This window comes from Festucalex cinctus, chromosome 10 (genome assembly GCF_051991245.1).
Source record: "Festucalex cinctus isolate MCC-2025b chromosome 10, RoL_Fcin_1.0, whole genome shotgun sequence".
NCBI classification, from domain to species: domain Eukaryota; kingdom Metazoa; phylum Chordata; class Actinopteri; order Syngnathiformes; family Syngnathidae; genus Festucalex; species Festucalex cinctus.
Window position 1 is genome coordinate 27,656,829 of NC_135420.1, and position 14,358 is coordinate 27,671,186.

A 14,358-nucleotide genomic window follows, 5' to 3' on the forward strand; every position below is an offset into this window, starting at 1 on the left:
GCAAAACAGACTTTATTGGTTAAGTTTCATTTATAACACGATTAAGAACAACCGAAACCATTTAAAAGCCAAAACTTTGGTTAGCCGCAGTCGTTTAACTTAAAATTGCAGTAAATTCCTTTTTTGTGTGATTGTAATCAATCATCCTGATACATAAATCATCTTTCAGGTGCCTCTTTGAGGGTCATGACATGGAAATTTGATGCAAAAAAAAAAAAAAAAAAAAAAAAACCCAGAAAGAGCAGTTGCGTCAACAACATCCGTCCATATGAAGGCGATTTCAAAACAGCTATTTGTGGGCCGGACAATATTTTGTCCAGATTTGAAATGACAATTTTGTCACCCATATGATAAGCAAGTACGTGATCCTACGTGGTCATGGTGGCTGAGGATATACAGAGCACCCGGTCCTGAGAGTCTGAGGATTTGAGCTCCGGTCCAACCTTCCGCCGGGGTCACCGGGACAAACAGAACCCGCTGGATGCACTGCAAAACAGATTTCGCCACACTAATCCAGTTTTTTTTTCCCTCTAACCGCTAAAAGCAGACAGTTGTAAAATATAACACCTGATGAGAACATTTCACATACAAACTACAGTACGTTACTGATTTGACGGTGTATTAGGGCCATGTAGAAATATATATATAGATTTTTTTTTTTTTTTTTTTTTTTTTTTTTTTTTTTAAGAGGACGGGGCAATATGACGAGAAAAAAGTGGCAAATTTGCCACTTTCTAATATGATGAAATTTGTCACTTTTTTCTCATCATATTAAAATATGGCAAATTTGCAACTTTTTTTTTTTTTTATGTCAAAAAAGTGGCAATTTTGCCATTTTTTAATATGACGAGAAAAAAAGTGGCAAATTTCATCATATTAAAAAGTGGCAAATTTGCCACTTTTTTTCTCGTCATATTAAAAAAGTGGCAAATTTGCCATTTTTTTTCTCTCATATTAAAAAAGTGGCAAATTTGCCACTTTTTTCTCATATTAAAAAAAGTGTCAAATTTGCCACTTTTTTCTCATATTAAAAAAAGTGTCAAATTTGCCACTTTTTTCTCATATTAAAAAAAAAGTGTCAAATTTGCCACTTTTTTCTCATATTAAAAAAAGTGTCAAATTTGCCACTTTTTTCTCATATTAAAAAAAGTGTCAAATTTGCCACTTTTTTCTCATATTAAAAAAGTGTCAAATTTGCCACTTTTTTTTTCTCGTCATATTAAAAAAGTGGCAAATTTGCCACTTTTTTTTTTCTAGTCATATTGCCGCCGCCCTCTAAAAAAAAAAATAGATACATCACCCACCTGCAAATATGTAAAGGCAAATCTCTGTCCGGCCCGTTTCGCAACTCGGCCTTGGAAAAGCGCCGCCAGGCGACTCTCCACCTGTCTGGCGGACCACTGCCGATCGATGGTGATCCTGGCCGTCAGTCCCAAGGCCGAGAGAGCCGCCTGCTCTGGGCCTTGTGGTGCCGTCTTTCTGCGCCAGACAGACACAAAAAAAAAATCACACTGCCTTATACATACGAGTACACAAAATGGACTCGCATTTGCACATCAAGTACATCGCATGAGGATCATTTTTCGACATTTGATGGATTTCATGGTCTCACCCGGGGATTTCTTCGTCGTAGCGTCCTCTCGGCAAGCAGAGCACATCTTTGACCACCAGCCCGGTCTGCTGCGGGGGCGCTCGCTTCCATTTCATTCGGCTTGCTTTGTGAAACGTCTGAAAAAAAAAAAAAAAAAAAAAAAGGGGGACAGAATTGATCATTTCTCATGTACGCAATAGGGATGTAACGATAAGGGCAATATCGTGATATCAAAATGGCCACAATATCGTCGTCGTCATGTTCACAATACTATTTAAAAGTAACACATTATTAAAAAAAAAAAAAAAAAAAAAAAAAAAAAAAAAAAAAAGAGTCAGGTCAATTTCCATTTGTGCAGTTCTAGCACCCTCTGGTGGCTAGTTTTTTTTTTTTTTTTTAAGTGAAATTTAATTTTCATTAGGGATGTTTTGGCCCTTCTACGTTTAAAATCTACACTAATTAAATTCCACTTTGGAGTATCGAAGTAAAGAAAACAATCTGCTGATAAAGTGATCATCACTCATTTTGGTTTCAAAAATGTAATTGCACACTTAAAGATGTTTTTTTTTTTCCTTATATAATCAGGTCACTTCTGAGCTAAAACGTGTTGTGAAACAGAAAGCAGTGGAAAGAAAAAAAAATAATTGATTACATCACATGTGCTCCTTTGGGTTTAGATTAGATTAGCAGCAACCAGCACGTGCAGTTCGTTAAGATTGTGGAAGTGTTTAAAAAAGGAAGGATAGTTGTTACCGGGGTCACGACCCCCACCAGCTGAGCCTGAGACTTTGTGGCTTGAGGTAACACCTGAGACAGGAACGGGGAAAAAAAAAGAAAGCAAGTCAACATGGGGGATGGCTGACAACAATACGATCATATTTTAACGTACCTCCATTTCTATCTGGATGTCCTCCATGACGACGGGGGGAGGGGGAGGGGCTCGCCTTTCGCCGCTTTTATTTTCACTGGCGGGCGTCACCGTGTTGGCTTCAGGATTGGCCTTCTGCAGTCCGTCTTGCGGGGCTCGGACATCCGACGTCGGCTCTTCGTCACAAACGCACGCCAGAGGATGCGCCAAGTTCTTAAGTAGCAAAAACAAATAAATAAAAACAAATGTCAATATTAGGTTTATCAGTCGCTATTTCAGCACAGTTATTTCATAGAACACAATTTTCTTCACCCATCCATTATATTTTTCACTCTCTCTGTACAGATGTCACCACAAATAAAAGTGGGTGCTCCATTTCTAATTTGCCAATTTGATGCCATTTCATAAAAATAAATAAGGGGTGGTCAAAGTACAACCTATTGTGTTTTAGACTATTTACCAGAATGCTGCCATGTTGGATTTCCCCTAAAATCGGCTCTTAAAAAAATAAATAAATAAATAAATAAATAAATTTTAAAAAAGAATTTTTTTTAACCAATTTAAGATTAAACCGAGAATTTTTCACCAATTTCATAAAAGTTGCTTCAAGCGGTAACACACGCTTGAGTTCAGTTAATCCAACGTATTCATGAATTCAGTTGAGTTTAATGAACTCACAATTAATTAAAATTCATGTATTCACTCTGGATGAACTTAAGTCAACAGCGTGTTACTACTTTGAAGCAATTCATTAACTTCAATCAATCATTATTTTGCACCTTTCATACACTCAAATGCAACTCAAAAGTGCTGAACAATTTAAAACATCCATAATACAATAATTAAAAAAAAATTAAAAATGGCGGGGCACAGAAGAACCCTGTGAGGAAAGTTAACAAGTCAATGTTTTATCTTTTTGGTCAAACAATTCTCTTTTTAGAGCGTACTTAACCCATCCATTTAATTGTACTGCGTATTATGACAAAGACATTTATTTTGAAATGACCTGGCACCTCCATTTTGTGGCCCCTAACCTAGACTATTGACAATTCGTGAGTATTCCCACATGAGTGTATTTTCTTGCTGAAGGTGTGAAAAGTGACGCTGATACCTGATGAAAGCAATCGTCTTCCTCCTGCTCTTGCGTGGAGAGAACCTCGCAGGATTCGCCCGAAAACAACGATTCCATCTCAATGTTTTCCTTGACGGCCAACAGAGTTTCCTTCCTTTCGTTTGGTTTCATTCCGACTTGCAGCAACTGATTAGCCTGAGAAGCGATTTATAAGAGCTGCTCTCTCTCGTCAGGAAAATTTGCCGATTTGCTTTCAAATCTTTTTCCCTTTTGCAGTCGACGCTTCCTTTTTGCTCTTCAGTCGGTAGTTTTCGTTTACTTTTCCCTTAAGATTTCGACTCCAATTCAGTGCTCGTCGCCTTTTCCGTTTGAAAACAAGCCGCAGCTCATTAGCCCCAGCTGAGATCTACGATCGGCCCGGCAGCTCCGATTGGTTGACAATTTGTACCCGTTGGACTGCAACTTGATTGGCCGAGAGAACTAGACGGGGAGGATCATTGGTTAATCTCTGACCGGACAACAAAATCAATCAACAAACTCGTCAATGGTTGCTGAGCAATCCTATCTCGTATTTGCACAATTTAATACAGTAAATGGTTGGTTGGTCGTTTTTTGTTAGTCTTGTGCTGATGCACACTAATAAAATGTCTTCATGCATCTGTGCTGGTTGTGGATGAGACTTGACTTTTATCACATCATAGGTTAACTACAAAAAAAATAAAAATAAAAAAACAATCCAGTTCAAACCTTATTTCCAAGTTACTATTTTCACCTCTTGGTATCAGCTATAACAAAGTAAATGTTCATGTGTCGTGCGTGTTAGGCCAACAAGTGTCTCTGGCTGCAGGTCAACAAGTGAGGTAAGAAGTACGACGCCGTTCCGTCATCAGGCATCAGCTCCAGGAACTGTGTGGGACTTGTCTCCATGGCAACCACCACCAGCGTCTCTGTCGGTGCGGCACAGAGCACAAAGACGATCTTAACTCATTTGCTCCCAAAAACGTAAAATTACGTTCTATTTCAAATGTTTTACGTTTTTTATGTATTTATTTTTAATAGTCTTTGATGAAGCTTCTCAACTGCAAAGAACAGTTGGAGAAATTGTAGTTATTACATAAACGGCCAGCAGGTGGCAGCAGAGTATAAGAGATCAACCAGGGCCATGGTGGAAAAAAAAAAGTTTAATTGTTCAGAATTCTAAATAGATTTCTGAATAATGATGCTAATTGCTGCAAAAGGTAAACAGATAGAAATGTTCTTTTTTTTCCTGACGAAAGTAGAAATTTGAATCTTTCTTTTGGTAGGTTCCATGTTTTTTTATAGGAATAGAACACAATATTCTGTGGTCCTTGCAAAATCACTCAAAATCCAGTAAAAGACCCGGGGAGTGCCGACTGAATTTGGCGGGTCATCTTCTACCTTTGAGAGCAGCCAACAGGATGTTGTTGCCCGATGCCGTTCGCGTCCGATTGCAGAGTTCTGGGAGCAGCTTCTTCCACCACAAATCCTAACGTTTGGACCGAGAGGGAAATTGACATGACCGCCCACAAACTTTCACAACTGGTAAAAATAAATACATAAATAAATAAAACCGCTGCATCCAGTGCTGGGAATCATTTTCACACGAGTACCGACCATGTATTGATCTTGCAAGTGGTGATTGGCGTAGGCTATAATAGCCTGGGGGCATCGGTCCAGGAGCTCTTCGATGCTGCGATCGTACTGCCCCCTTCTGGTGGCGCACAGGAGGTGCAGGCTGAAGCCCCACAACGTTTTGTCCGACAGACTTTCCAACAAGGGGCTGACTGAGCCCACAGACAGCGACGGCCCGCATAGGAGCGACTGCGGAAAATACAAAAACGGGGCGAGTGTGCAGTACCTGTAAATGCAGTTACAGCTTGTTGTAATACTGTACGTGGGCCAAATTCTTACTTGCATTTTGTGCAAGGCCTCCTGGTGGTGAAAGCTGGTACTGTGAGGTGGACTGAGGACAACAAGCCACGGATACAACGCGCCGTAATGGGAGCAGGAATTGATCTGAAACGCACCCACCGTGCAGACGAGACTTTAGCAGCTCGAGCTATGGGGGAGCAAAACTGCCAACATTAAAAATTACTAAATAAATTAATAAATTACTAAAAGTGAAAATAAAATTGAATATAAAAAATATAATTCAAAAGATTAAATACAAAAAAATAAATAGAAATAAAACTGACAAAATTAGAAATAACTAAAATGACAAAATAAATGAATAAAAGTGAAAATAAAAATGAATATAAAAAATATCATTCAAAAGATTAAATACAAAAAATTGAAAAAAACCTGCCAAAATTAAAAATAAATGAGTAAATAAATTAATAAATGAATAAAAGTGAAAATAAAAATGAATAAAAAATATGATTCAAAGATTAAATACAAAAAATAAATAGAAATAAAACTGCCAAAATTAAAAATAAATGAATGACTAAATAAATTAATGAATGAATAAAAGTGAAAATAAAATGAATAGAAAAAATATCATTTAAAGATTAAATAAAAACAATATAGAAATAAAACTGATAAAATTATGAATAAATAAAATGACTAAATAAATTAATAAATTAATAAAAGTGAAAATAAAATTGAATATAAAAAATATAATTCAAAAGATTAAATACAAAAAAATAAATAGAAATAAAACTGACAAAATTATAAATAACTAAAATGACAAAATAAATTAATAAAAGTGAAAATAAAAATGAATATAAAAAATATCATTCAAAGATTAAATACAAAAAATAAATAGAAATAAAACTGCCAAAATTAAAAATAAATGAATGACTAAATAAATTAATGAATGAATAAAAGTGAAAATAAAATGAATAGAAAAAATATCATTTAAAGATTAAATAAAAACAATATAGAAATAAAACTGATAAAATTATGAATAAATAAAATGACTAAATAAATTAATAAATTACTAAAAGTGAAAATAAAAATGAATAGAAAAAGTATAATTCAAAAGATTAAATACAAAAAAATAGAAATAAAACTGACAAAATTATAAATAACTAAAAAGACAAAATAAATGAATAAAAGTGAAAATAAAAATGAATATAACAAATATCATTCAAAAATGCAAGACAAAAAAAATAGAAATAAAAACTACCACAATAAATAAAAGAATAAATAAAAGTAAAAATAAATACAGAATAAAAAACAAGATTTAAAAAAAATAAAAATAAATGTCGAATCAAATACATAAATAAATATATAAATGCATTTTTAGGAGAAAAAAAATACAAACAACAACAAATTGAGCAAACTTTACCAAATCGTCGGCGCTCTTCAGTGACCTGCAAGCTGGAGGTTCGCGCTTTTGACGTTTGTCTGCGCTCGTGTGTATCAGCCGGTCGATGTAGACAGAAGACAATCGGAAGAGAAGCTCTTGAATGACAACTTCTTGCGATGAGGCCATCAGCATCGCCTCCCAGAAATCCACCTGCAAGCTGTTCCCGCAGCCCAGCACCTTTACAGACACGTGCGCGTCACGATGGCAGCGTTTGTTCAACGTTTAACAAACATACAAATGCACTCGATCGACTTGGATTCTTTTCAGCCAAGCGACCACTCTGCCACATAATCATCGAGGTGACAATGACTCGCCGAAGGGCCACACCTGAAAGACGTGGTCCACCTGTTCGAGCTGAACTTTGTTGTTCTCATGCAGAGCGACCATGGAGGCCACCAGCAGGCCGGGCTGGGACTTGGCCATCTGCTGGCTCAACGCCGTGGGGCAGATGTTGGCGTGCTGGCCTCCTCCTCCGCCGCCGCCGTGCAGCAGCAACAGCCTCGGCTCCTCGATGAAGCCGTACACCAACACCATCTGACCAACAAAATTGATCCGGCGATGAGAAAGCAGGACTGCGGTTGGAATGACAGGGATGGCTATATACATACAGGTGCATTCATAATGTCTGATGTCAAAATGATGTTAGATCAGATTGCAATCAGGCTCTTTTTGCACGAACGCATCCGTGAAACTTTTCTGAAACGTCTCCTATCGAAAACGTGCTTCACTTTGTGAACTCAACATCTGAAATAAGAAACTTTTCATGACATCAAATATGGAAATGCATGAATGAAAATAAAATACAAGTAGCTCAGAAAAATAATATATAATAGAAACTAAAACAGATATGTGCACAGACACAAGAGTATCTATTAATCAATTGTATTAAACCAGGAAGTAATCATTTATTTACTTACAGTAGCTAAATCTTGAGCTGCCGGTGACTTTTCCTTTTAAAAGAACTAATTTAGCCATATTCAGCAATAAAAAGTGAATATTTTGTCTGTAATTAATTAATTTGATAGCTTCCATGTACAAGTAACACATTTAAAAACACATTTTGCCACTTGCTGTCGACTACAAATGACATCACAGGTGCTCGGGTAACGACCAATCACGGCTCACCTGTCTTGTGGGTTTGGCCATGTGACGATCACAAAGTGAATCATGATTGGTTGCTACCTCACCCTGAGCAAGATGAAAAAATTTAAACTAAAATTAAAAAACAAACAATTTTGTTAACCAAATAGAACAAAAACAAAAATGGTTATAAAAAAACAAAAACTGAAACTATATTTTATGTTTACAAAAATATAATTATAGCAAAAAATGTCCTTCGTTTTAATGCGTGAGCCTTTGGTGATGATTTTAAATAGATTTATTTTGATATTAACCAGAATAAGGACATTTGAAAATGTGTCACACAAATGCTTTATAAATAAAGTTGAGTTGAGAAGCGACGTCATCTGGCAGCGGCCAATAGAAAAGCACCTTCAGATGATGTCAGTCCCATGATGTTTTTTTTTTTATATTGCGCGCAAGTAACACTTAAAAAAAACAAAAAAAAACTAAAACTAATAATGAAACAAACTAAAACTAAACATTTATTAAATAACTAAAACTAATTAAAAAAAAAAACTAATAGAACCACCATGAAAACAAATTGAAACTAACAAAATTTCAAAAACAAAACTCAAAATGAAATAAAAACTAAATCTAAAATGAAAAATTCCAAAACTATGCTATCCCTGGCCCTGAGCACGCGTGATGTCATTTTCAGTCGACAGCAGGGAGCAAAATGTGTTTTTAAAGGTATTAATTGTACGTGAAAAATAATGAAGATATCAAATTAATGACAGACAAAACATGAACTTCTTACGTCTGCAAATGGCTAAAGGAAAAATAAATAAATAAAAAAATAAAAATTTTCTCAAACGTTATGAACACTCGCCCGCCTTCCAACCTCAGCATGTCTCTCCATCAGCTGCGCGTACTGCGTCAGGTCATCCAAGCGCAGCATCATGGTCGCCATGGTGATGGTCAGCGCCACAGACACGCCCGTGCTGTCCTCCAGACGTCGCAAGATTTGGAGCGTGCGGCTCGGGTCCACGTTGCTCATGGTCGGGCTGGCGCACGCGCCGATCAGCTGGCAGGGCTCCGATTGGCTGAAAATGTCGATGACCTCGTCCGCCGCTTCCTACGCAAGAAATATAAAAAAATTTCCTGGGTCAGCTGTTTTTTTTTGTGGTTTTTTTGTTTTGTGTGGAACTGCGGTTTAAGTCTGGTTTGATAAAAGTGTCGACGCGACGTTACCCGACTGAGATGTTGCTCGGTCTCTTCTAAAAGAAAATGCTTCAGGTAAAACAGAAAGCCGGGACCGTAGGCGTGTGGGCTGTCGGGAAGGGGGCGGTTCCTGGCCATGACATCATTGACTGACAGGCCCGACATCCTGTAGTAAGGCAAAGCCTGGTGACAGTGTCTCGGGCTCCCCCTTTCACAAGAAGAAAACAGGGAGACCAATGAAATGATTTTATTTATTTATTTTCCTGTAGGATTAAGAACAGTTTAGAATCATATAATTTGTCAAGATTTTTCATATATATATATATATATATATATTTATTATGTCAAAATCATCTCCTCGTGATGCAAATAGTTACATTTTTGTGTTATCTGAAAAATCTGAAAAAATGACTTTGGCAATTGTTTTTTTTTTTTTAAGAATGCGCCGATATGTAAAGTCAGCATATAGCAGGCTAATGCTAGCAATAGTTTGGAATTTTGCATTATAGTTAGTTTGTTTATGTTTTGACTTTGTTTTTGTTTTTTTAATTCAGTTTGTTTTAATTAGCCTAAAGAGCAAGTTTGTCACTTATTGTGAGCTTTTATTTCGTGAAAATGTTTCATTTTGGTTTACTTTTTATGAGTTTTAGTATTTATTTATTTTTTTAATATATGAAGTCTTTGTCAAGTCGGGTGCAAGACAAAAAAAACAAAACAATTATCGTGACTTCTGTAGCTCCGGATGTGCCATAATACCAAAATAAGTTTTTTTACAATATTTAAAAACAACCCCAAACACCTCTGTATGATGCTTAAAGAGACAAATGAAATCAAACGGCATTTTCGCTATAATTATAGTTCATTTTTGTTAGTTTTGTCGACATCAGATGCAGCATCAGTTACTTTCCATTTTATTTTATTTTATTTTTTTTTGTTCAGAAATTTTTCATTTTTCATTTTTGGGCTACTTTTCATTAACTATAACAACTTCTGTACAAGGGCGGCTGACTGGTTAGCATGTCCGCCACAGGTGCATTATTATATAGCTCGACGGAGTCATTTTATTTCCTGCAAGTGTCAAACCAAGTCGAGCTGATTCTTCATTGTAATAGCTGAGCTGACCCGACCCGAGAAGCGGGTCACCTGCTGAAACAGTCTCCCAGCTGAGCGCAGTTCTCCCTGAAGGCCTCCTCCACCTCCGCGGCGTCCGGACGTCCGTCTGCGTTGTCACGCACTTGCGAGGCGGCGCGCAGGACGAGGTGGGCTTCACTGAGCAGGTGCCCGAGACTCTGCGCCTGCTGGTTGTGCTGCGCGTAATGCTGACTGTATTCGACCTGACGCGCAAACACAGTGACGGTTGAAATGATTGAAATTCCGGATGTGGACTTGCGTCGTCATGGTTACCATCTCTCGGTAAAGGGTGAGCGGAGGCACCGTGTCGACCACGTAGAGGTTCCATCCATGTCCGGCGGCGCTGGTCTCCTTGCGAGGAGACGTCGCCCACTTCCTGCTCCTGAGGTCAAAGGTCACACAGATAGGATATTGGAAGTGTGCTCAAATTGGATATGCCGACCCGGGTGTGTGGTGGAAGTATCAAAAAAGCTTTGAAAGGCTCCGATGCGGATGTCAAGATGTTAAAAAAAAAAAAATCCAAACACCAAAACTTCAGCTTTTACTCCCAATTTTCATGAGCTGAAGTCTTTCTCGATGCACACAGAAGGCCCATTTCTCTCAACGATTATCTTAATCTGTGAGTGAGCACTTCTCCTTTGCCGAGACAATCTATGCGCCACAGGGGTGGGGCATATGTCAAAATGTTCTCACAGGGGGAAAAAAAATAATAATAATAATAATCTGTATGGTTAGTAACTGCCTTGAACTGGTCGATCTCGGGAGTTTGGCTACTCGGAAAGTAGATTTTGGTCAAATAAAAAAAAATGTTGGGCACTCTCAGTTTATTTACTATGTGAGAAATTAGGGGGTAGGTTAATGTCTATCCACACAGGGTAAAATAAATTTGAGTTGAAGCTATTAGTCTATGAGCAGAGGCACACACTCTCAGGGCAGTTAGGTAGGTTAAAGGTGAATTGGTTTCGGAACGGCGTCAAAACTGCTGTCACTTTAAGACTAAGCTGCAAATTCAAACTTCAAATATTGTACTTGTGCACTAGGACACATTCCAAAGAACCAATTATCAAAAACTATGATCAAAACGACATTGGTCACATCTAGGGCTGCACAATATTGGAAAAAACATGCGATTATAGTTGCCAAATATAGCCACATCGAAATTATTGCAATATTCAACGTGGACCAGTACATGAAGAAATGACATTTTTATTACGTAATGAAAGAATTATATTTTTTCATGCGGTAAAATAAGCAAACTCAATGTATTCTTCGTTAATTAATTGTAAATACCTCTCGATAATCTTCAACTATTGGATGGCGGTGCACATTTAAGTTGCCGTCAGACCGGTCAAATTCAGATAAAAGCATAAAATGCCATATGAAACTTGTTTCACGTCTTTGCGATACGCATATTGCATGAGCCAATATGGTGATATCAATATTTTTGTGGGAATGCTTCCCATGTTATTGTGATTTTTATTCTCCACACTTTTTTGCCGGCTAACTCCTCCCACATAATACTTCAAATTTACATTGTTCAAATTTCAACTGGCTTCAAAAATTGACGCCTCCTCCCAGCAAATATCGTCTGATTCCACATTACTTACAGAATTTGCACAATTTAACGTTTAATATCAACTTTTCCCCATTCATTTTCAATGGGACAGTCGTTGAACTTTTTCTAAGTATCACTTTCTACGCCCACTTCATATAACTTATCATCATTACCAGGTGTCTGATACTGCTCGTTGGCACAGTTGGTAAAGCGCATTGTCCAGTAACCAGGAGGTCATAATTTCATAATTTATCTCTCAAATTTGCTTTCAGCATTCCCACGCAATTTCTCCAGAAATTGCACTTAGTCTAGTTTCGATATATTGTGCATCCCTAGTCATATTTATCTGAAGTAATATGGATGTTTACATTTCTAAGTGGATGTAACGCAAACAAATTGACATTGCAAAGACAGCTACGTAGTGAGAGTTGTGTTAATTTGTCACTATGCTTCCAGTACAGAATTAATAAATCGTGACTTTTTGTGAACTGCAATTTGCTGGATCAGAAATGATCCCCGCGAGCATTTTTTCACGCTCTCGGCGTTTGCAGCTCAAGCCTGTAAGTGACAGCGAGCGGCTGTTAGGGGGTGGAGGACTCTTACAGGAAGGGGCGTGACAGAAGGCTCTCCAGAGCTGGCGTGGTGGTGGGATCGATTCCCACCGCCAGGAAAATACCCGTCAGCATGGTGTGCTCTTTCAACATGCTAAATAAATAAATAAATGCATAACACACAGTGAATTGTTGGTTACACTAACACGCACATTAGGGCTCATCTTGTCCATCGTTTCTGCACCTCAAAGGGACGATGACCATCTAAATACATCAGCATTTGGAATTCAATTTGGACGGACTCTATTGATCTTTGTGTGTAGTGTTTTTGTTTTTTTTCCCCGTAAAGCGACATACAGGCTTCGGCGTTGCACGTTGCGTTCGGCCTCCTCTGGCGTCTCGGTGTCAGCGGTGGAGAACAGGACGACGTGACGGCCGCACGCGCACAGCGAGCGAAGGCCAATAAACAGCTGCATCCTGAGAGCGCACACCTCCAGGCTGCAGGGCGGACACGCCTGCAAACACAAAACGCACGCGCGCATTTAGTTGGCGCGATGAACTCGCCCGCCGGCGGCCATTTTCGCTCCAGCGACCCCGTTCGCGCCAAGCTGTTTTACTGGATTTTTTGACTGATTTTATAAGGCCCACAGGATATTGTGTTGTATTGCAAAAAAAAAAAAAAAAAAAAAAAAAGACTAGAGTCTCTTCTTTGATCAAGAAAAAAAAATATATACATTTGTATCTGTTTCCATTTTGCAGCAATTAGCATGAGAATATAGCTCAGTTTTGTCAATGTTCCCATTCCTGGTGAAAACAATGGCAAAAAGAGTTTGTTGCAAAATGGCCCTGGCTTATCTCTTATACTCTGCTGCCACCTTCTGGCCATTTTTTTTAAATAACTACAATTTATTTTTATGTATTTATTTTCAAACATGTATATTAAAAAAACTGATTATAAAAGTACTATTGGGAAGAAAAAATATACAAGACACATAAAGCAACAAAAATAAAGTTTTACATTGAAGTATTCTCATACTTTTACATACAAATTTTTTCCTCGTCAATAACAACACTAATAATACAATAATAATAACAACCAATTCCTAAATCATTACTTTTCATTGACAAGCACTTCCTCTTGCCTATACTTTTCAAAAATGTTGATTTTATATTTCCTTCTCAAAGCCTTCTCTATGCTCCTGCATAAAAAAAAAAAAAAAAAAAAAAAAAAAAAATTTTTAAACATGTAAACATGTTTTTGGGAGGGAAGGACGATGTATTTAAAAACGTTTTTACACGTTCTTGGTATTGAATGAGTTATAGGGCTGGTATATATTTGCATCCAGTTGGGAACCTTTGGGTTATTTCAACATCTAATCTTGTGTAATAACCAACTCAGCTCATTCATTCATTCATTCTTAGTTTTCATGTCACCGTGGATGTTTTCTTGTCACCGGACTCCTACCCTCATTGTGGTGTCGATGTAGGGGTCCTCGAATCTCGCCACGACTGCTGCGCAGCGCACTGTGAAGCACTGCAGTGCACTCCTAAAAACACACAATCAGACACGCATGCTCGCGTGATTGAACAGTTGATAAGAGTGACATCATTCAATCTCAGGACGTGATGATGATTATGCCCGAGACAGAAATGCAAACGTGAACGCAGTGTTATCAACAGGATGGCAGATAGCGATACCGATTATTAGTAGTCAAGGAGGCCGATAACCGATATTTGGCACCAATATTTAATTGCAGCATTTGTATTTTTTTTCCCTTTTAATTTAACCATATTGAGAATAGGCAGCTATGTTTTTCACAACAAAACCGTAACTGATACTTTCAGTTTAAATTTTGAACAAAAACAAAAAGTACAGGGAGTTCACAGGTTCGGCAGAATCTCTAATAAAGTGAAAATTTAAATAAATACAGAAATAAATATTCCCTGACGTTAACCCAGTTTTAAATTGATCTCTG

At 37.6% G+C, this 14,358-nt stretch overlaps 2 protein-coding genes across 11 annotated transcripts in view; both read right to left on the reverse strand.

Moving 5' to 3' along the window:
* Positions 1-210: 210 nt before the first annotated feature.
* LOC144027777 (uncharacterized) lies at positions 211-3,963 on the reverse strand. The gene is made up of 6 exons (XM_077535591.1): positions 3,571-3,963; positions 2,481-2,672; positions 2,345-2,398; positions 1,613-1,728; positions 1,305-1,479; positions 211-486 (listed from the first exon to the last, which is right to left on the reverse strand). Exons 1-6 carry the CDS (start codon positions 3,700-3,702, stop codon positions 340-342), a joined length of 816 nt encoding a protein of 271 aa, XP_077391717.1. The 5' UTR covers positions 3,703-3,963; the 3' UTR covers positions 211-339.
* A 111-nt stretch (positions 3,964-4,074) lies between these two features.
* Positions 4,075-14,358, reverse strand: part of hps3 (HPS3 biogenesis of lysosomal organelles complex 2 subunit 1) — a 60,521-nt gene continuing 50,237 nt past the window's right edge. For 6 of the 10 annotated variants that reach the window (XM_077535585.1, XM_077535583.1, XM_077535584.1 and 3 more), the window contains 13 exons: positions 13,848-13,929; positions 12,740-12,897; positions 12,435-12,536; positions 10,550-10,658; positions 10,289-10,479; positions 9,176-9,353; positions 8,826-9,059; positions 7,190-7,396; positions 6,842-7,039; positions 5,464-5,568; positions 5,167-5,373; positions 4,951-5,038; positions 4,075-4,478 (listed from right to left, as the gene is read on the reverse strand). In XM_077535585.1, coding sequence (XP_077391711.1) covers positions 4,351-4,478; positions 4,951-5,038; positions 5,167-5,373; positions 5,464-5,568; positions 6,842-7,039; positions 7,190-7,396; positions 8,826-9,059; positions 9,176-9,353; positions 10,289-10,479; positions 10,550-10,658; positions 12,435-12,536; positions 12,740-12,897; positions 13,848-13,929 — 1,987 coding nt within the window. In that variant the 3' untranslated portion in view covers positions 4,075-4,350. Of the gene's footprint in view, positions 4,479-4,950; positions 5,092-5,166; positions 5,374-5,463; positions 5,612-6,841; positions 7,040-7,189; positions 7,397-8,825; positions 9,060-9,175; positions 9,354-10,288; positions 10,480-10,549; positions 10,659-12,434; positions 12,537-12,739; positions 12,898-13,847; positions 13,930-14,358 lie in introns of those variants that run through there. The other 4 variants (XM_077535587.1, XM_077535588.1, XM_077535590.1 and 1 more) reach the window with 4 other exon arrangements.